General features: G+C 41.8%; 1 protein-coding gene across 1 annotated transcript in view; it reads left to right on the top strand.

The window, feature by feature from the left end:
* rpf1 (ribosome production factor 1 homolog) overlaps nucleotides 1-18712 on the top strand; it is a 41359-nt gene extending 22647 nt beyond the window's left edge. The window contains exons 3-9 of the mRNA XM_059983743.1: nucleotides 93-173; nucleotides 1540-1635; nucleotides 7795-7948; nucleotides 10558-10640; nucleotides 13032-13213; nucleotides 16028-16154; nucleotides 18349-18712. Coding sequence (XP_059839726.1) covers nucleotides 93-173; nucleotides 1540-1635; nucleotides 7795-7948; nucleotides 10558-10640; nucleotides 13032-13213; nucleotides 16028-16154; nucleotides 18349-18390 — 765 coding nt within the window. The 3' untranslated portion in view covers nucleotides 18391-18712. The remainder of the gene's footprint in view (nucleotides 1-92; nucleotides 174-1539; nucleotides 1636-7794; nucleotides 7949-10557; nucleotides 10641-13031; nucleotides 13214-16027; nucleotides 16155-18348) is intronic.
* Nucleotides 18713-23438: the final 4726 nt, after the last annotated feature.

Raw genomic sequence — 23438 nt, 5'->3', positions numbered from 1 at the left:
TGTGGATTTATTTTTAATGTTAATGAGAAAATTGCCACTCAGATGTTTTGAAGTAACTAACTTTGCTCTTAAATTCTGACTTCTGGTTTAAGGCTCCACCAAAACCAGTTCCAAAGACGATTGAAAACCAGCGGGTGTACGATGAAACAGTTGTGGACCCGAACGACGAGGAGGTAATTTTCTAAGCATTGTCCAAAGTCTTGTAAACTTTAGTGAAAGGCTGCCCATGTCTGCATTTTTACTCAGAGTATATGTTTCTACTGTGGAGTTCCATGCCCATTGTCTTTTTCTGATGAAAGAATTGAAATTTTCTGTGACGGAGGATGGGGACCACACATTTCCTTTGTGCAGAGTGATTGTGAAAGTCAGGTGCCCTGATTTTCACAACCACTGATTTTCTCACTTCAGCCTCATAGATCACTTGTTGTTAAGCGTTTTGAATTCAAGCCAGATACTTCAGTATCGGTCATGTTTACTATTACTGCAGGTTGTGAATTTTTTTTTGTTTTGCGGCAGCAGTAAATTACAATACAAAATAATAAAAAAGCTATAAATTACAATAAGAAATGCATATTAGTGCAGAAAGAGAACAAAACAACTGGTGAGGTGGTGTTCATGGGTGCATTGTCCATTCAGAAATCTGATAGCAGAGGAGAAGAAGTTGTTCCTGAATCATTGAGTTTGTGTTTTCAGGCTCCTGTACCACCTCCTTGGTGGTAGCAATGAAAAGATGGCGTGTCCTGAGGGATGGGGTCCTTAAGACTTGATGCCACTTTTTGGGGCATCGCCTTTTGAAGATCTCCTCAATGCTGAAGGTGAAGAAACTATAGAAAGGGTGCAGGGGAGATTTACAAGGATGTTGCCTGAATTGGTGAGCATGTCTTATGAGAATAGGTTGAGTGAACTTAGCCCATTCTCCTTGGAGCGATGGAGGATGAGAGGTGACCTGATAGAGCTGTACAAGATGATGAGAGGCATTGATCGTGTGGATAGTCAGAAGCTTTTTCCCAGGGCCGAAATGGCTAACACGAGAGGACACAGGTGCTTGGAAGTAGGTACAGAGGAGATGTCAGGGGTAAGTTTGTTATGCAGAGAGTGGTGAGTGTGTGGAATGGGCTGCTGGGAACGGTGGTGGAGGCGGATACAATAGGGTCTTTTAAGAGACTCCTGGATAGGTACATGGAGCTTTAGAGGTCTATGGGTAACCCAAGGTAATTTCTAAAGTAAGGACATGTTCGGCACAGCATTGTGGGCCGAAGGGCCTGTATTGTGCTGTCGGTTTTCTGTGTTTCTCTGCTGGGGAGGCTAGTGCCCACGATGCTGCTGGCTGAATTTACAACTTTCTGCAGCTTTTTCTGATCCAGAGCAGTGGCCCGTCCATATCAGATGATGATACAGCCAGTTAGAGTGCTCCCCACAGTATATCTGTAAAAATCTGTGGGTCTTCGAAGTGTATAAAATATATTCTTCACCTTCAGGTGGTTATTATGGTACAAGTAAATAGAATGTGTGTTTAAAATAAAATTGAATCCTCCACAGGTGGCTTTTGATGAGGCAACAGATGAATTTTCGTCCTACTTCAATCGGGAGGTGACCCCTATGGTCCTCATCACGACGTCAGATCGTCCTCGAGGGGTATGTCATGACACCAGCAGGATAAGGCCAGATTCTGTAGATGCTGGAAATCCAGAGCAACACACACAAAATTATCTATGAATTCAGCAGGTCAGACAGCATCCATAGAGAGGAATAAACAGTTGGCGCTTCAGGCCAAGACCCTGAAAAGGAAGCTGGGATGATGCTAGAATAAGGTGGGATGAGAGGAAGGAGCACAGTCTTGAAGATGATAGGTGAAACCAGGTGAAGGGGAAGGAAGTAAGAAGCTGGGAGGTGATAGGTGGAAGAGGAAAAGCTTTGAAGATTAAGGAATCTGATGGGAGTGGAGAGTGGACCGTGAGAGAAAGGGAAGGAACAGGGCAAGTGAGGAGAAGCGAAGGAGTGAGTGGGGATCCAGAATGGGAGAAAAGAGATGGTTTGGGGAAGAATGTGGGTTCTTTTATGATCTGTCCGAATGACACACAAAATTAAAGCTTTTCACTGTATCTTGGTACAATAATGAGCACATACCCCACGTACTCTTGGCTTCACTCAAGAATGCATCCACAAATCTTTTCATTGGCCAGTAACATCATCCTCCCTTCTCATGGACTGTTTGTCTCACTCACATCAGGGAGGAGGCTACATAGCCTCTATGCCAGGAACACCAGACTCAAAAAGTTACTTTCCCCAAACAGGCTGATCCACACCTCCATCCACTAACCCACCCTCCATATCCACAGCCATCACTACTTCATCATTTCCTGCCAGTCACCTTATGTACAGACACTCCTGAGCCTAGCGTCACTTTATGGATGTACAATCAAACTATGTATAAGTTATCTCAGGTGTTTATTATTTATTATGTGTTTTTATATTATTGTGCTTTTCGGTGTTGCGTCAGATGCAGAATAACAGTTATTTTGTTCTTTACAGTGGTGTAATGGAAATAAACAGTCTTTAATCTTAAATCTTGCCAAGACCCTAAATATTTATAATAGCTTTCAGTCTCACTTCCATTGCGGTGACTGAGTGTCCTTTCCTGATTGAAACTGAAAGGAAAATAGAGCCACTGCCTCACAATCGATTGTTCAATAGTGACCTCTGATGCTGACTGTGTGGAGTCTGCATGTACTTCCTGTGGCCATTTTGGGTTTCCCATGGGTGCACGGGTGAAATGTGCGCTTCCAGTGTTGTGACTGACTAAAACTGGGCCACGCAGAAGCTGTAACTGGGAAATATAAAAGTCTTTATTCCCAGAACAGAGAGAGTCCAGAAGAACCCAAGTGAATCTCATTCTCCTGACATGATTACTTATTTAATTAAAGATACAAGCCTTTGTGGCTCAACGAGCTGTGTTGTCCAGCAATCCACCTGTTTGCCCTAACCTGAACACAGGACATTTTACAATGACCAATCTACTACTAATGACAATGACTACTAATCGGTTCTTCGGTGGGAGGACCCGGAGGAAACCCACATGGTCATGGGGAGAACATACAAACTCCTTACAGATGGCATGGGAATTTTACTTGGAACTTCGGAATGCCCTGAACTCTGAAAGAATCTTGCTAGCTGCTACACTACCGTGGCACCCAGTCTCACCCCGCCCAAGTGTTGTTTTACAGAGCCAAGCGGAAAATGTAAGAGTCTTTATTCATACGGCACACCTCTGGGCAAGAGGGTGTTCAGGAGAACCCAAGTGAATCTCATTCTCCTTACATGATGTTTTGTATCATAGGAAAGGCAGATAATAGTGCTGTGGATGAGGTAGCTGGTTTACAGATGGGCAGTGCGTAGTGAGGAGAGGCTGTGGATAGAGCAGTCAACAGGATGAGTTGCAATGTAAAAGGTGGCAAAATTGAAAAGGGTGAATACAGGACTGAAGGTGTTGCACTTGAATGTGCACAGTTTACGGAATAAGGCAGGTGAACTTGTTACACAGTTGCAGATTGGCAGGTGTAATGTAGGAATCACTGGATCATGGCTGAAAGAAGGCTACAAGTGGGAGCTTAATGTCCAAGCATACACATTGTATTGAAAGGACAGGCAGGAAGGCAGAGAGGGCGGCAATGCTCTGTTGGTAAAAAATGAAATCAGATCATTAGGGAGAGGTGACATAGGGTCAGAAGGTGTTGAATCATGTGGATAGAGCTAAGGAACTGCAAAGGTTAAAAGACCCCGATGGGAGTTGCGTACAGACCCCCAAATAGTAGTAAGGACGTGGCCTACAAATGATAAAGGGAGATAAAAAATGCATGCCTAAAGACAATGTTACAATAGTCATGGGGGATTCAATATGCAGGTAGATTGGGAAAATCAGGTTGGTGCTGGATACCAAGAGAGCGAATTTCTAGAGTGCCAACGAGATGGCTTTTTAGACCAGCTCGTGGTTAAGCACACTAGGAATCAGCTATTCTAGATTGGGTGTTGTGGAGTGAAACAGAATTGATTTGAGAGCTCAAGGCAGAAGAACCTGTAGGGGCAACTGATCATAATATGATCGAATTCACTCTGAAATTTGAGGAGAAGCTGAAGTCAGGTGTATCAGTATTGCAGTGGAGTAAAAGGAATTACAGAGGCATGAGGGAGGAATTGGACAGAATTGATTAGAAAATAACACTGGCAGGGATGACATCAGAGCAGCAATGCTGCACTTTCTGGAAGCAGTTCAGAGGGCACAGAATATATATGTCCCAAAGAAGAAGAAGTATTCTAAAAGAAAGATGACACGTCCGTGGCTAAAAGAGAAGTCAAAGCCAAAGAGAGGGCGTATAATTGAGAAAAAATTAGTGGGAAGTTAGAGGATTGGGAAGCTTTTAAAAACCAACAGAAGGCAACTAAAACATCATTAAGATTAGATTAGATTAGATTCAACTTTATTGTTATTGTGCTGAGTACAGATACAAGGCTAATGAAATGCAGTTAGCCCCTAACCAGAAATGCAAAGAGTAGTGTTATTTACAAAGTTAAAGATGATTACAAGCCAGCCAATAATTTTAAAAAGGATACCAAAAGTTTCTTCAGATATTTAAAGTGTAAAAGAGGGTCGAGTGTGGATATCAGACTGCTGGAAAATTATGCTGGAGAGGTAGTAATGGGGGCCAAGGTAATGGCAGAGGAACTGAATAAGCAGTCTTTACTGTGGAAGGCGTTGGCAGTATGGTGGAAGTTCCAGGAGTCGGGGGTTATGGAATGTGTGAAGTTACTGTAACGAGAGAGAAGGTTCTTGGGAAACTAAAATGTCTGAGGGTAGATAAATCACCTGGACCAGATGGTGTTCACCCCTGGGTTCTGAAAGGGGTGGTTGAAGAGATCTTGAAGGCATTAGTGATGATCTTTTAGTTATCACTAGGTTCTGGAATGGTTCTGGATGATTGGAAAATTGCAAATGTCATTCCACTCTTCAAGAAGGGAGAGGGGCAGAAGAAAGGAAACTATAGGCCAGTTAGTCTGACCTCTGGCTGTGTAGATATTGGAGTCAATTATTAAGAATGAGGTACTTGGAACATATGAAGAAATAGACAGTAGTCAGCATGGTTTCCTTAAAGGAAAATCTTGCCTGACAAACTTGTTGGAATTCTCTGAAAAAATGTCAAACAGGATAGACAAAGGAGAATTAGTTGATGTTGTGTGCTTGGATTTCCAGCAGGTCTTTGACAAAGTGCTACACATGAGGCTGCATAGCAAGCTATGTGCCCATGGTATTACAGGAAAGATTCTAGCATGGATAAGCAGTGGCTGATTGACAGGACCCTGGTATTAGGAAGAACTTCTTTAGCCAGAGGGTGGGGAATCTAGAATTCTTCGCCACAGACAGTTATGGAGGCCAAGTCTTTATGTATATTTAAGGCAGAGTTTGATAGATTCTTGTTGGGTCAGGGCAAGAAGGGATACAATGAGAAGGCAGGAGATTGGGGCTGAGAGGAAAATTGGATCAGGCATGATGAAATGGTGGAGCAGACTCAATGGGCCAAATGGCCTAATTCTGCTCCTATATCTTATGGTCTTATAACAATAAACAATTAACAATAGTATAATCACTTACCTTAACCTTTTGAATGTAGTCAGATAAATTAACAGAATTACTTACAATGGTAGCACATCCTATTTAGCAGAACCCCTTTGAATATTCAATATTGGTGTCTGTTCTAAAAGCCGTCGAGACAAACTGCATACATCCAAAATGTACCCCTGTTACAGTGCTGAAGGATGAATCTATTGATGTACAACTGACCAGAAGGTTAAGTGACAAAATAGATCTGTCATGAACTGTGCATTAAGTGGCAGCAATACACCTTTAACAACATGTTAATAAACAGCACCAGTCATCGATTGTTTTCCCCTATGAAATTTCAGCAGGACAGAATCAGAATGTTCTAATTAATTGCTTCAATCAGAATTAGAATCTGGTTTAATATCTGTGGCATATGTTGTGAAATGTGTTGTTTTGTGTTAGCATTACATTGCAACACATTGTAATAAAAAGCCTATAAGTAAGACCATAAGATATAGGTGCAAATTTCCATTATCTGCAGTATCTCTTGTGTCTCCATTGTTACTTCTCTCATTTTTCTTGTGAAGATGTGGTTGATTTTAATCATATACTGTGAGTTATGAGTGGTAAGTTCCTCCACTCACTGTCTTTTTTTTTTGGAAGCTCTTTCCTGTGTTTCTTGGAAGCATTTGCTTTACTCCCTGTACCTCTGCTTCTTTTTATGGATTCTTACCTGAGTAAATAGACTTCATTTGCGTCACGTTAGATTTTTTTGATGTGTAACGTCTACTCTGTCCTATCTCCAACTCTGGCTGGAGCAGTGTACCCAGTAAATAACATCATAAGACATCAGTGCAGGATTCAGCCATTTGGCCCATTGAGTCTGCTCCGCCATTCCATCATGACTGATATGTTATCCCTCTCAACCCCTGACTAATTTGAAAAAGGCATTGGTAATGATCTTTCAAGAATCACTAGATTCTGGCATTGTTCCAGAGGACTGAAAAATTGCAATTATCGCTCCACTCTTTAAGAAGGGAGGGAGACAGAAGAAAGGAAGTTATAGATCAGTTAACCTAACCTCTGTGGTTGAGAAGATGTTGGAGCCAATTGTTAAGGATGTGGTTTAGGAGGCACATAATAAAATAGGCCAAAGTTGACATGGTTTCCATAAGTGAAAATGTTGCCTGACAAATCTGTTGAAATTCTTTGAAGAATTAACAGGCAGGATAGACAAAGGAGAATCAGTGTACTTGGATTTTCAGAAGGCTTTTGTCAAGGTGCTACACATGAGACTGCTTGACATGATAGAAGCCTGTGATATTACAGAAAATTGGGACCACTTTATGTTATATGAATATGATTTGCATGACGGAATTGATGGCTTTGTGGTGGTTTATGAAAATGATTCTGGGTTTGAAGGCTTATTTTATGAGGATGGTTTGATGGCTCTGGACCTGTGCTCACTGGAATTCAGAAGAATGAGAGGTGATCTCATTGAAAGGCCTCGAAAGAGAGCATGTTTCCTGTTGTGGTGGAGTCTAAGACCAGAGGGCACAGCCTTAAAACGGGGAAGGGGGGGGGGGGGAGAGAGGGGGGCGTGTCCTTTTTAAACAGAAGGCTATCCATTTATAACAGAAATAAGGAGGCATTTCTTTAGCTAGAGAGTGGTGAATCCATTACCACTGGTACCTGTGGAGGCCAGGTCATTGGGTATATTTAAGGCAGAGTTTGATTAGTCAGGGAATGAAGGGAATGAATGGATACGGGGAGAAGGCAGGAGATTAGGGCTGAGAGGGAAATGGATCAGCCAAGATGAAATGGTGAAGCAGACTTGATGGGCCAAATGGCCTAATTCTGCTCTTTTATTTAATCAAGAACTGATCAACCTTCACTTTAAATATTCCCAATGACTTAGCCTCCACTGCCTTTTGTGGCAACAAATTACACAGATTTGTCATCCTCTGGTTAAAGAAATTACACCTTATCTCTATTCTAAAGGGACATCCTCTTTTGAGGCTGTGCCCTCCAATCCTAGATTTTACTACTATAAGAAACATCCTCTCCACATCCACTCTATCTAGGTGTTTTAACATTCGATAGGTTTCAATGTGATCACTCCTTATTCTTCTAAACCCAGTGAGTACAGGTTCAGAGCCATATTTCATGCTTTTTAACTCTCTGGTGTGTTTGTTTCATAGAGAACAGTCCGGCTTTGTGATCAGCTGTCAAAGGTGATTCCAAACTCACATGTCTACTACAGAAGAGGTCTGGCTCTGAAGAAAATTATACCCCAGTGCATTGAGAAAGGTTTTACTGACCTGCTTGTCATCAATGAAGATCGGAAAGTACCAAGTATCCTTCATAGTTTCTGTTGGAAGCTGTATCTAGTTTCCTGCAGGCCATCAGAATCAGAAATGGGTTTAATATCACTGGCATGTGATGCCTTGTAAAAGTATTCAGCCCCCAATACTTTGTTCTCATAATGAGTATTACAACCAGGGACTTTGATCAATTTAACTCAATAGCACCCCAGAAACAGGGAAAACTGTAAAGTATGAAAAACTGAAAATTCAAAAGCTAAAAATTCAGAAGTATTCATCTCCTTTGCTCAGTACTTAGTTGAACCACCTCTCACAGCTATTACAAGCAGTAATCTTTTTGGATTAGTCTCTATTAGCTTTGCACAATGTGATGGAGCAAGATTTTCCCATTCCTCCTTCAAAATTGCTCAAGCTGTGCCAGGTTAGTTGGGGAGCAGTGGTTGCCAGTGATGTTCAATCAGGTTAAGATCAGGACTGACCGGGCCGCTCAAGGACATCTGTTTCCTTCACTTGAAGCCACTCCATGGTGCTCTGGCTGTGTGTTTTGGGTCATTGTCCTGCTGAGAGAACATTCTCCCCAGTTTAAGCTTTCTGGCAGAGGCTAGTGGGTTTTCCTCCAGGATCTCTCTGTGTTTGTCAGCATTCATCTTCCCATCAATCCTGACCAGATTTCCTGCTGAAAAACATCCCTTTAAGCATGATGCTGCCTCCACCGTACTTTACAGTAAGGATGGTGTTACCTGGCTGATGCATAGTATTAGATTTACACCACACGTACCGCTTAGAGTTGAGGCCAATAAATTCCACTGTAGTCTCCTCTGACCACAAGACCTTTTTTCATATCTTTACAGTATTTTTGAAGTGATGCTTTGCAGAGTCTTTACGGGCAAGGATATGCTTTTTTTTAGCCTTCCTTGCCACTCTTCTATAAATAAACTTTTTATGCAAGGTCTTAGAGATTGTGGAACCATGAACTTCATCTCCACTTACAGTCACTGACTTCTGCAGTTCACTCTGTTGGCATCACACAAGTCTCTCTTACAAGTGCCATTCTTCTCCAGTGACTACTAAGTTTAGAGTGGCGGTCTGACCTAGGCAGTGTGGCTGTGGTTTCATTTTTTCCCCCACTTTTTCACTGTGGACTGCACTGAGTTCCAGCGTATGTTCAGTGCCTTCAAGGTGGTCTTGTACCCTTCCCCGGATTTGTGTTTCTCTTTTACCATTTCCCTGGCTTGTCTTGAATGCTGTTTCATTGTCTTTTTTGGTTTGATCTGTTGAAAAACTACCATACTGTTGGACCTTACAGAGAGAGGGGGTATTTCTTCTTATGAATTCATTGCAAACAGGTGATCTTCCAATTTTTTACATCAATAAATTGGGTGAGTTGGCAAGGTAATATATAATATTGTACCTGAGGAAAGTTAGTGTTATTGTTATAAAGGAGATGAATACTTTACAGCCTCACAATTTAGGTTTTAAAGTGTTGGCAGGTTTTGGAATATTCCTTTTGATTTGACATAATGCACAGTGTTTTGTAGATTAGCTCAAAATATCCTACTTTGATATATTTTAAATTTAGAAAATGAGACAGTAAAATGTGAAATTAATTGTGGGGCTGAATACTTTTTCAAGATTCAGCATGAAATCTTGAAATGTCATGAAATTTCTTGTTTTTCAGCAGCAGTACATTGCAATAATACATTGAACAATAATAAAAATAAATTACAATAAGAAATGTTTAATGAATTAAACGAGTAATGCAAAATGAGAGCAAAAATATTTGATGTAGTGTATCTAGGTTCATTGTCCATTTAGAAATCTGATGGCAGAAGGGAAGAGGCTGTTTTTTAAGTATTGACTCTGTATCTTTGGGATCCTGTCACTCCTCCTTGATGGTAGCAATGACAAGAGGGCAAGTCCTGGGTGACAGGGGTCCTTAACGATGAATGCCCCCTTTCTGAGGTATCATGTCTTCCATGCTGGAGAAGTTCAGACCACAATTGGAGTATTGTGAGTAGCTTTGGGCCCCTTATCTAAGGAAGGATGTGCTGGCATTGGAGAGGGTCCAGAGCAGGTTCATGAGAATGATCCCAGAAATGAAAGGGTTGATGTATCAGGATTGTTTGATGGCTCTGGGCCTGTATTTGCTGGAGTTTAGAAGAATGAGGAGGGATCTCATTGAAACCTATCGAATATTGTAAGGCCTAGATAGAGTGGATATTGAAAGGATGCTTCCTGTAGTCTAGAACCAGAGGGCACAGCTTCAGAATAGAGCAACATCCCTTTACAACAAAGATGAGGAGAAATTTCGTTAGCCAGAGGGTGGTGAATCTGTAGAATTCATTACTACAGACGGCTGTGGAGGCCAAGCCATTGGGTATTTTGAAGGTAGAGGTTGATAAGTACTTGAATAGTCAGGGCATCAAAGGTTACTGAGAGGAGGCAGGAGAGGGATAATAAATCAGTCATGATAGAATGGTGGAGCAGGCCCGATGGTCTGAATGCCTCATTCTGCTCCTATGTCTTATGGTCCTGTGATCACTGATTGCTGGAGTTGTAAAGTGTTGTGCTAACCACCATGCTACCTTGCTGCCCTCCCAGCTGAACAGAGCCTCTAATTTTCTTAACCAAGTATGTCAGATGGATTAATTATTAGTCACCTTCCAGATGGACCTACGGCTCATTTCAAGATGTCCAATGCCCGCCTAGCCAAGGAACTTAAGGTGAGAGATGGAATGGAGTGTGGTTGAGTGCACTGGAAAACGTCAGTGGATATTGCTTTAATTGCAAAGTCTGCCTAGAATATAAATGTTAGAAATTGTTTGTAGATAACATCTTGTGTGCATTTGTTTTATGTGTCGTCTTCTCAACAGTATCGCTCCAACAGGACTGACTTCTGGAGCATTGTTCTGGGTCTGGAGTCTATTGGTGGCCTCTCACAGTAGAGATCATGTCCCACAATCCCAGTGATGATGTTGGGGCTTTGCTACTTGATTGCCCATGTTAAACCATAAGATAGAGGAGCAGATTTGTCCCATGGAGTCTGCTCCACCATTGGATTACTAGTGAAAGGAGATTTTTCACATTGGAGAGAGTCCAGATGAAGTTCATGAGAATGATCCCAGGAGTTAACATATGGTAACTCTGGGCCTGTACTCACTGGGGTTTAGAAGAATGAGTGGGGATCTCATTGAAATCTATCAAATATTGAAAGGGCTCAAAAGTGTAGATGCGGGGAGTGTGTTTATTGTAGTGGGGGAGTCTAGGACCAGAGGGCACAAGCTCAGAATAGAGGGATGTCCATTTAGAACAGAGTTGAAGGGGAATTTTTTTTAGCCAGAGCTTGGTGAATCTGTGGAATTCATTGCCACAGATGGCTGTGGAGGCCAAGTCATTGGGTATACTTAAAGCAAATCTTGATTGGTTCTTGTTAGTAAGGGCATCAAAGGTTACTAAGAGAAGGTAGAAGAATGGGGTTGAAAGGGAAAATAAATCACACATGATGGAATGATGGAGCAGACTCGATGGGCCGACTGGCCCAATTCTGCAACTGTGTCTAGTGTCTTCCCCCCCCACGCTCCAATCTCCTCGTAACCGTTAACTCTTTATTAAGCAAGTGACAATCAGTCTGTACCTTAAATATATTAAATAACTAGACCTCCATAGTCCTCTGACAATGAATGTCACAAATTCACCACACTCTGGCTGAGAAAATCTTAGTTATAAAGGAGCATCTCTTTTTTTTTAGGCTGTCTTCAGATCCTGAAGTCTCCTATTAATGGTAACATCCTCTCCATTTCCACTCTCTCCAGTAAAGAGGTGTAGAGAGTAGTAGGCTCAGCCCTATACATCATGGGCACATCCCTCCACACCATTGGTAGTGTCAACAGGAGGCACTGCCTCAGGAAGGCAATATCCATCATCAAAGATCCCCCACCATCCAGACTGTGGTATCTTCATGCAGTTAAACTATGAAGGCATCGGTGAGGATGCAGAAAAGGAATCTTTCTCAGCTGAGAGACTACATTTCCAAGTATAGATTAGAGAGGTCAGGTCTGTTTTCCTTTGAAAGGAGAAAGCTGTGTGGAGGTCAACTGGAATTGTACAAAATGGCAACGTCCCTCATTAAAAATCCCCACCATCCAGTACCGGCCATCTTACAGCTCCCATTGGGCAAAAGGTATTGAAGTCTGAAGCCCACATTAGCAAGTTCAAGAACAGTTACTTCCTTTCAACTTAAATTCAGTTCTTGAACCATCTGGCAAAACCCTAATCACTGCAGGTTAGTAACATTATGACTACATTACACTAGAATTCACTTTATGGTTTTTCGTTCTAATTGTGATCTTGTGAAATTTCTGTTCTGTGTATAATTTATGCTTAGTTTATGTTTTTGTGAATGCTGTTTATCTGATGCAATGTGCCCGTGATGTTGCTGCACTAAGTTTTTTATGACACCTGTGCAGACATGTGGACTCGTACAGATGATAGTAAACCCAACTTTGACTTTAATTATGCCATCAACAATTCATGATTTTGAACCCACCGATAATTTCATGAATGAAGTCCTATCCTGGGCTTCCAGAGCTCAGTTCAATTCTGGCACCATCTGTAAGGAGTTTTCTTTTGTTCTCCCCATTGAACTGCCTGGGTTTCCTCTGGGTACTCCATTTTCCTCGCACAAGTCCAAAGACATTCGGGTTAGTAAGCTAATTGGTCATTGTAAATTGTCCCATAATTGGGCTAGGTAAATCGGTGGGTTACCGGGCAGCACAGCATTGGGTCTGTTCCGCATTGTATCTCTAAATAAAAATACAAATGAAGTGTATCAGCCTGCAAATTCCCCTCCATAGATGCTGCATGACCTGTGTTCCTCCAGTATTTTGTGTATTGCTCTGGATTTCCAGCATCAGGAGAATCTCATGTGTTCATGAATTGTTGTTGGGTCAAAATGAATTAATGGCAAGAAGCTCACCTGAGCCAGTGACTGGAGTAGTTTGAGTGATACTGTATATTTTCCCCTCATTAATAAGGAGTTGTGGTGAATGAGCTTTGGCTGCAGGTGTTACACAGTTTAAAATAAAATTAAATATCTTTTATGGTCTTCGTGGTAGAGGCGAGGAAAGGAACCAACAGGACACTGCCCTGAGGTGATCCTCAATAATTTTTCCACCCGACTGGGACACAGCATTGGGAGAATGTTTGCCTCTCTGTTCCCTTACAATCCACAGTTCCTGGGGCGGCAGGTGGTGACTTTTCATAACCAACGTGACTACATCTTCTTCAGATTCCACAGGTACATGTTAATACCATCCATTAATTTAAACTGCTGCAATTTCTACAGCTTCCCTTGGAGTGCACGTTTTTTTTTCTTGTGCTATCTTGGCAAACAGGACAAACATCTGAATCTATCTGTATATACCTTTATATTTGTATCAGGAAGGACCTGATTTGTTTTTTATTCTAGTATAGGTTGAGCACCACTTATCCAAAATGCGTGGGGGCTGGAAGTGTTCTGGACTTTAGAATATTTGCATTGATATAATGGAGTACTGTGGAGTTGGGACCCAAGTCTAAACATGAAACCCATTTATATTGCCTATACAGCTTATACATTCTGAAGGTAGTTTATATAATATTTTTAATAATCTTGTGCATGAAACAAACAATAATGTGTACACTGAACCATCTAAAAGGTTAGCTATCACGACCTTGACTGCCCAGGTGGACGGTCAGTAGCTGTGTGAGATTGTCCTAATTCCTGAGTGAATTTATGTGCTACTGGTCATTGTCTTACACTTTTTCATCACACCTATGTACTGATGCAGCCATTCAGTGTTATAGATTTTAATCAATGATGATCTTGTCAAAATTATCAATGAATTCTTCTGCTGTTTCATGATCAGCAGACACTTTTTCAAAACAAACCTTTAAAAATTTAATGCCATAACTTTACTTAAATTTCTGCAACCAGCCTGCTGAATATTCGCAATTACCTTCAGTTTTCACTTTGCTGTGATCTCTGTGTGTTTCATGATCTGCATACTGTTAAGCGGTGTATGTTCATTCCAATGCTGACGAATCCACTTTTTCTTTTTTTTTGTAATTTATTTTTTTATTGAAGTTCATCATCAAACAAACATTTCCATAAGATGTATTTCAGACATTGTACATATATATCATATAAATCACAAATCTCCACAAAGTATTTATCTGAGGTATACATTTATAGAAAAGAGTGGAAATCCACTCTTTCAATGCACAATCGAGATCTTCATTTTTTGCCTCATGCAGTGTTTTCCTGTTTTTCATTGACCTCTTCATTACATGTGTGAAGTTACTTCTCAGAACTCTCTGTGATATGCAGAGACCTGCACATCTCCTGGGATCCTTCCCAGGACCTTGTAGGATTTTCTGTTCGTGACATCATGTCAGCGTTCAAAAAAATTCAGATTTTGGAAGCTTTTAGATTTTGGAATTTTGGATAAGGGGTGCTCAGCCTATAATGTGTAGATGCCATTAGGTTTCTGAACGGTCCATGAATACAGTACTACCTTGTTATTCCTCTCTTACTCTTATTTGTTTTTTGTAACTTACAGTAATTTTATGTTTTGCACTGTACTGCTGTCAGAAAACAAATTTCATATCTTCCTTTGTTGCTCCTCCTCGTTCCCTTTCTTCCATGGTCCACTCTCCTCCCTTGTCAGATTCCTTCTTCTTCAGCCCTTTACCTCTTCCACCTATCCCCTCCCAGATTCATATTTCATCTCCTCCTCCCTTACCCACCTACTTTCCCCCTCACCTGGTCTTACCTGTGACCTGCCAACTTGGAATCTTACCCCCCCTCTCCCCTCCCCCATCTTCTTATTCTGGCTTCTTCCACTTACTTTCTAGTCCTGATGAAGGGTCTCAGCCCGAAATGTCAACTGTGTACCCACTTCAACTCTGCTTCACATTCCCATTCGGATATGTCCATACATGGCCTCCTCTACTGCCATGATGAGGCCAAACTCAGGCTGGAGGAGCAACACCTCATCTACCGTCCGGGTAGTCTCCAGCCCCTTGGCATCGAATTCTCCAACTTCCGGTAATTCCCTCCCTCTCCCTTCCGCTATCACACTTTCACTCTGCCTCCTCTTCCAGCTGCCTATCACCTTTCTCATGATTCTGCCTTCTACTACTACCCATAGTGCTTTCCCCTTATATTCCTTCTTAACCTTTCCTGCCTATCCCCTCCCTGCTTCCCCTCCCCCACCCCTTGATTTTTCCTCTGATTGGTTTTTAACCTGGCACCTTCCCACCCTCCCCCCATCTTCTTTATAGGGCCCCTGCCCCCTCCCTCTTAAGGCCTGACAAAGGGTCCTGGCCCAAAACATTGACTGCTCATTTCCACGGATGCTGCCTGACCTGCTGAGTTCCTCCAGCATGTTGTACGTTTTGATTTGACCCCGGCATCTGCAGTGTATTTTGTGTCAACTGTTTATTCCCTTCCATAGATGCTGCTTGACTTGCTGCATTCCTCCAGCATCTTGTACGAGTTGCTTAAGATTTTCAGCATCTGCAGAATGTCTTGTGTTTATGATAATAAACCTAATTCTGATTCTGGTTCGGATTCGGGGCTGGGTATAGTTTAACTCTCACTGACAGTCTTTTATGAGTTCTTCTGGGTTTCTTTGTTTTGTGGCTGCCTGTTAGGAGTCTAATCTCGAGGTTGTATAATGTATACTTGCTTTAATAAATGTACTTTGACAGACTTTATTGATCCTGAGGGAAATTGGGTTTCGTTACAGCAGCACCAACCAAGAATATTGAAGAAATATAGCAATATAAAACCATAAATAATTAAATAATAATAAGCTAATCATGCCAAGTAGAAATAAGTCCAGGACCAGCCTATTGGCTCAGGGTGTCTGACACTCCGAGGGAGGAGTTGTAAGGTTTGTTGGTCACAGGTAGGAATGACTTCCTATGACGCTTAGTGTTACATCTTGGTGGAACGAGTCTCTGGCTGAACTTTGAATTATTCCTGCATGATCCTTTGATTAATAAAGTAATATCTTGATATTTGTCAAGTTAATTGGGAGACGTTGACAGTGCTTTTTCCTTCAAGGTATGTATTTCGGAATGAGAAAAAGGTTGGTCTTCAGGAACTTGGGCCACGATTCACCCTGAAACTTCGCTCTTTGCAGAAAGGGACATTTGATTCAAAGTATGGAGAGTACGAATGGGTTCACAAGGTCAGTCATGAAAACGTTTCAGTTGTCTTACCCTGCAATTAATAGACTTTTACTCATTTGAAAGAATTTAATAAAAGTTTGTTCGGTTTTATAGCTATTTCTATAATCTATTGGACCTTCTAATTTTCCATGTAGCATTTCAAATCAAAATATCAGATGCTGTCAGAATGATAGTTAATGGTTATTGTTGTCAGGCAAATATTGTCTGATTGCATATTTATAATAATGCCGTAAGAGATGGAGCAGAATTGGACCATTTGGCGCATTGAATCTGCTCCATCATTCTGTCTTACACATAGGCTGCCAACAGCAGCTCGCCAGGGACCTCTGTTCTGGGTCAGTCTTTCAGATTGTCCCCAGGTGTAGCCCATCGAAGATCATTTCTCTCCCAGGGATGAGGTCTTAGGAACTTCTGATGGCATTTCTTCTGTTTTGGATTTTGCGGGATGGGGTTGCCACTTCATGCCCAACGCCCCTCCTTTTAATCCAGGCTTGTGTCAGTCCATGGCGATGTTCCACCTCAACACTATTCTCCTGTAACTTTTGATTCCCTGATTAATCAAGTACTTATCAACTTCGGCTTTAAGAATACCTATTGATCTGGTCTCCACAGTCATATGTGGCAGTAAATTTCACAGTTTCACCATCCTCTGGCTAAAGAAATTCCTCCTCACCCCTGTTCTAAAGGGATGTCATTGTATTCTGAGGCTGTGCCCTCTGGTCCTAGAATTGAAGCATACTTAGTGATTGAGAAGAGCTGTATTATTTATACCATTTTCTGATCAGAAATGACCAAGTAATTTAGTTTCTGGTCTCTACAGATGCTGTTTGACCTGCTCAGTATTTCCAGCATTTTCAATTTCTCTTTTGGATTACTGATGTTTTCTATTTTATCAGCAGGAATTCATTATTTAGGTTTGAATTCAGAATTAGATTTAATATTACCAGCATATGTCGTGAAATGTGTTGTTTTGCTTCAGCAGCAGTACAATGCAATACATAATAATATAAATACTTAAATATTATAGTGAGTAGTGTCAAAAGGGCACAAAAAATAAAAATAAGTAAGTAATATTCATGGGTTCACTGTCCATTTAGAAATCTGATGATGGAAGGGAAAAGGCTGTTCTTAAAGTGTTGAATGTCTGTCTTCAGGCTCCTGCAAAACCTCCTTGATGATAGCAGTGAGAAAGGGCATGACATGGCATGGGTGATGGGGGTGCCCCCCTTTATGAGGCATCACCTTTTGAAGGTGTTCTCGGTATTGGATAAGCAAGTACCCATGATGCAGTTGGCTGAGTTGACAATTTCTGCAGCTTTTCTGATACTGTGCTGTGACCCCTCCATAGCAGACTGTGATGCAGCCACTCAGAGTCCTCTCTAAGGTCTCTCTGTGGATGGGACTGTCCATTACAGTAAAGATCACACTGTCTAAAACTGATCAAGAAAATACTGTCCATTGCTTATGTGTTCCAGTGTGTGTCAGTGATCCTTTGAGGCTAGAATAGTGTAGATCTTGAACATTCTATTAGCAAAGATGTGGAAGGATGAGTGTGTTCTGTGAAATTAGGTTTGCGGATTCTGCGAGTGGGACAGCAGACAATCGTTAATGGTAGATGGGTTAACTATTTATTTACAGGATAAAACAGACACAAAGCATTCAAGCTACACTCAATTACAAACACTTACCTGAAGTGTGCACTTGGGTGCTCTTTACTGCAGCACACCCCCACTGTTTACTGTTTCCACGGCGTCAACCCCCAGCTCACGGCAACCAAGAGAGCAAAAAGGAGCCATGTGGTCTCCGCACACTAGGTTTAAGCTCCAGCATGCTGTGACATCAACAGCTATCTAATATGTGATTTTTTTTTAATGCTATCTTATATGTACCTAGTGTTCTGTGATGGTTGGTTCTGTGTTTTGCATCTTGGCCTGAGAGTAATGCTGTTTTGTTTGGCTGTGTTCATGGCTATTTATGTTTGACAATTAAACTTGAACTTGAAAGGATGCAATGCTCCTTACACGGGCCAATCCCCACCTCCCATGGGGGACCAGCTTTCAGTGAGCGGGTACGTTTGACACTCGCTGAAACAGAGTCTCTACTGCTGATTGGGGTTAATGGATAGATCACTGAATGTGTGTGTGCTCTTTTACTGAATACAGTTCTTGACTTTTATTCTCTATTTCTCTTAAGCGTCACGAAATGGACACGAGCCGCAGGAAATTCCACCTGTAATGCAGGACTCAAACAGGACTGGATACACCAACTGTTGCTACACCTTAAGTATTTTGGATAATCTGAAGACCAGCAATACAGTCTCATCATTTTCACACAAGACTGACATTAACTGAGGCTATAACAGTCTTTGAGGAAGAACGACAAATCGGAATGCTGACTTCCTTGTAAAGTTTCTGCTAAAGAGAAGTAAACTCCCAAATTTGGAAGTTTCTGACTGGGGTATACTTGTTCTCCAAATATAAAGTATACCTTATAATTACTGTTTTGTAGAAGGACCTTAGGTTTACATCAATTAAAACATTTATTTGAATATACACTACCAGAATTGTTGGTGTGTGTTGGGCAAATACAAATTTACTTTAAAACAGCTTTGTTCTTGAACATGGGTTATGGGTGAAAGTCAAAATAAGGGGGAACAACTTCATTCAGAGGGTGGTGTGAGCGTGGAGTGACCTGCCAGTGGAAGTGGTGGACGTGGAATTGATTGCAAGATTGATTTCTCTGACTTACCCCTCTCCCCCTTCTTTCTGGGTGCAGTTTGATGGGACGAGGCAGATTAATGGTCTGGCATGAACTGGATGGGTTGAAGGGCCTGTTTCTGTGATGTAGTGTTCTGTGACTCTGAGCTGGGGGCAGTCTGCAAGTGTTGCCTTGCTTCTGGTGCCAATGTAACAGGCCCACAACTCGCTAGAGCTTACTAATCTATATGTCTTTACTAGACAGGGTGAAACCAAGGCACCTGGAGAAAACCCACATGGTTACGGGGAGAACGTACAAACTCTTTGCAGACAGTGGTGGGAATTAAAACACAATTGCTGGTGCTGTAAAGCGCTATGCTACCATTGCAGTTGTATGAAACGTTGGTTAGTCTGCACTTAAAGAACATTGTATACAGTTCTTGTCGCCACACTACAGGAGGTTGTGTAGCAATAGAGAGTGTACAGATGAGATTCACCAGGGTGGGAGCTGGAGTGGAGAGCTATGGTTATAACATGCGTCTTCATGGTACACACTCTGTGGGCAATTGATTACTCATCAGTGTCACCAACTGAAATGTCACCGGAGATTGGAACATCAAGAAAACGGGTGCCTGTCAGAGGCCTCTCCCCTCTCTCCCTCTTTCCCTCTTCCCTCCCTCCCCCACAGAACGTAACATTGAAGCAGTGAGCTGTTGGTCTCCCCTCTCTGGTAGGAGTGATACATCTCTCTCCATCATTAGTGAAAGAGAGCCTGTGGGATGTCAAACTGCTGTGTTAGAGAGTTTATCTAGATCATGGTTTCTTAAGTGGCTTAGCTATTGCTTGTGTGGTGGGGGGGAATGATGATTCCTGTTGGAACAAATGGGGGAGGGGTAGGAGGGAGGGTAGATGCTTTACTGCTTGTGTGTAGAGTGGGGTTTTAATATTTTCCTGTCACCTATTCTTGGGGGGTTTTATTCGGTTTCGTGCATGTCTGCCAAGTGTAAAAATTTCAGGTTGTATTCTGTATATCGGCTGGCTGGTGGCGCAGTGACATCAGCGCTGGACTCTGGAGCAAAGGTTCCCGAGTTCGAATCCAGTCGGGCCGCTCCCAGTCACACTTTCCATCTGTGTCAGATTGAGTGTTGAGCTGGCAACTCGGCCTCGTAAAAAATAACACTGCGCTGTGAGAAGAACGTGGGGGACCATTCACAGAATCTTTCCTCCAAGACAACCACTTGGAAAAAAGTGGTCGCTGAGGCTCTGGCAGAGTATGGAACACAAAAGAAAATTCTGTATATATCCTCTGATATTAAGTGGAACCTTGAACTATTGGAGAGGCTGGGATGGTTCTCATTGGAACCTAGAAGACTGAGAGGTGACCTAGAACCAGATGACACAGCTTTAAGGTGAGTGGGGAGAATATCTGAGGGATAGGTTTTACCACACAGAGTGGTACAATATTTGTTCTGCTAGATGTATCTGCTCCTGTGCTGCCCCCACCCCAGCACTCCTCCACCTCCTGCCACCCTCCCCATTCCCAACATTTTCTGCTCCCGCCAGATCTACAAACTTTCTCTCCTCTTCATGCTGACAAATACAGTACTGTGCAAAAGTGTTAGACACTCTAGATAGATATATAAAACTTATGCACAGTACTGTATGTTGTGAAATTTGCTATTTAGTAGGCGACAATACTGTGCAAGGCATGAACAATTACTGTAAGATTCAGAATTGTTTACACTTGAGTATACAAGTGTAAAGGAGAAGAAAATAATTGTTACTCCACATCTGATGCAGCGTAAAAAGTTACAATAAGAAATATATAAAAATAAATAAGTAGTGCAAAAACAAAAAGCAAAAAGTGAGGTGGTGTTGATGGAGTCTGGGGTGGAGGCAGATTCTGTTAAAATGTTTAAAAGATACTTAGGGAAGTCCTTGAACAAGAAAAGGGTTAAGGGATATAGACCATAAGACATAGCTGCAGAATTAGACCATTCCGCCCATCAAATCTTCTCTAAAATTCCATCACGGCTGATTTATTATCCCTCTCAACCCCATTCTCTTGCTTTCTCCCCATAATCTTTGATGCCCTGACTAATCAAGAACCTGCCAACGGCCCTCTATTCTGAGGTTGTGCCCTCTGGTCCTAGACTCATCTAATGTAGGAGACGTACTCTCCACATTCACTCTATCATGCCTTTTAATATTCAGTCCTGAAGAAAGGTCTTGGCCTGAATCGTTGACTGTTTATTCATTTCCATAAATCCTGAGTTCCTCCAGCAGTTTGTGTGTGTTGCTCTGGGGAGATTTAGTAAGGTATACGAAATTATGAGGGTTATAGATATGGTAAATGCAAGCAGGCTTTTTCTACTGAGGTTGGGCGAGACTAGAACTAGAGGTCGTGAGTTAATGGTAAAAGGTGAAATGTTTAAGGGGAACAGGAACTACTTCACTCAGGGTGGTGAGAGTGTGGAATGAGCTGCCAGTGCAAGTGGTGGATGTGGGTTCAATTTCACCATTTAAGAGAAGTTTGGGTAAGTACATGGAGGAGGGGGCTATGGGCTATTGTCCAGATGCAGGTCGATGGGTCTAGGCAGAGTAATGTTCAGCATGGACTAGATGGGTGGAAGAGCCTGTTTCATGTTGTTGAGCTCCATAACCATGATCTGTATATGAACTTGACTCATGAAAGTTGTGCAACAGATTTTCTGGTACTTTGTTTCCAGACTTGGTTCTCTGTGGTTAGCAGTGATTTCACAATCTTCCAGTGTATGATTTGATGTGGGGGCTAGTGGAAAGGAGGCTTTTCACCAGTGATGACTGTTTAAGGAAGTTTAGCCCCATTGCCCAATGCCTATTGTTTCAAACAAGTGGAGCGGTTATTGTAACACGATTACAGTATCAGTGACCTGGCTTCAATTCCTGCCGCTGTTAGCGTATAACTATTACAGCCTCAGCGACCCAGGTTCAATTCCTGCTGCTGTCTATAAGGACTTTGCATATTCTCCAAGTAACCTCCAGGACTCCCCCCACGTTCCCAAGAAATTACCATTACTGTTCGTTGTGCAGTGAAGTACCTGTAGCTTTGGAGGCAAAAGCAGTTGAAGTTCCGACATTATCTGTTTTGGTCCCATGTTTCTGTACAGATTACAGAATTAGGCATTACTCAATGTTAAAATGAACCAAGCATTTGGACTTGTGTCACTGAATCGCACAATTTGGTGCAAGGTACACTCAGTGGCCACTTTATTAGGTTCCTCTTGGTGTACCACTATTAATAATATGGCCACGGAGTGTATGTTCATGATCTTATGCTGCTGTAGCCCATCCACTTCAAGATTCAATGTGTTGTGCATTGAGATGCTCTTCTGTACACCATTGTTATAACGTGTGGTTAATTGAGTCGCCTTCCTGTCAACTTGAACCAGTCTGGTTGTTCTCCTCTGACCTCTCTCATTAACAAGGTGTTTTTGCCCACAGAACTGCCACTCACTTGATGCTTTTTTTGTTTCTTGCACCATTCTCTAAACTCTAGAGACTGGAGCATGAACATCCCAGATCAGCAGTTTGAGATACTCAAACCACCCATCTGGCATCAATAATCATTCCACAATCAAAGTCATTTAGATCACATTTCTTCCCTACTGTGATCAACAAATGAACCTCTTGATGCTGGTGAAAAGATGGGGAAGACTTGATGGGCTAAATGGCCCAATTCTGCTCCTATGTCTAGACTTGTGTTATGTCTGCATGCTTTTATGCATTTAGTTGTTGCCCCATGATTGCTGATTAGATCAATTGTAACTAATAAAGCAGCCACTGAGTATATAGCCCAGCTTTTCTTTCCACAGTGGATCCTCTATCATCGATGGCCCCCACCATCTAGGCTCTTCTCCTATTGGAGTATAAAAGTTGCATTGTTTGCTGTGTAACCAAAACTATGTAGTCAGCTTTGAGTTTGCTATTTGCTATGCATGTATCTTAAGAATATATGAAATCTTAAGAATGTAGAAGATAATGGGGTATTAATGAGAGGCTAGCTAAGAGATGTAGATTAGAACATGATTAAGTCAATGGGTAGAAACAATAGTGGTGGGTGTACTTGTGATACGCAACTGTAGACCGATTGGATATGCTAATACAACTAAACCAGGAGATTGCTATAAAAAATGATATGTACAAGGATCGGTGGGCAATCGGCAATTAGCTCACTGACTGTCTCAGCTTTGATTTGCAAATTAAAGTTTAACCCTTCTTGAAGAATCTTCTGCATCTCCTGGTCGTTTGTGGGGCATGAGAAACCACGACACTCCCTGCTGCCATCAGGAAAGAGGTTCATGAGCACCACCAGGCTCATCAATCAGGCCTTTGAACAAATGTGAATATCTTCACTCACCTCAACACTAAACTGATTCCACACCCTATGGGCACAATTTCAAGAACTCTACAACTCATGTTCTCGGTATTATTCATTTACTTTTTTGTGTATTTACAGTTTGTTTTCCACAGTGGTTTTTTTGTCAGTCTTTGTAGTTTTTGATTCAATTGTTTTTCTTTGTTCCACACAATGTCTACAAGAAAATG

This window comes from Hypanus sabinus, chromosome 11, assembly GCF_030144855.1.
Source record: "Hypanus sabinus isolate sHypSab1 chromosome 11, sHypSab1.hap1, whole genome shotgun sequence".
NCBI lineage: Eukaryota > Metazoa > Chordata > Chondrichthyes > Myliobatiformes > Dasyatidae > Hypanus > Hypanus sabinus.
The sequence above is the reverse complement of the archived record's forward strand: the minus strand, read 5'-3'. Positions and strand labels throughout refer to the sequence as shown.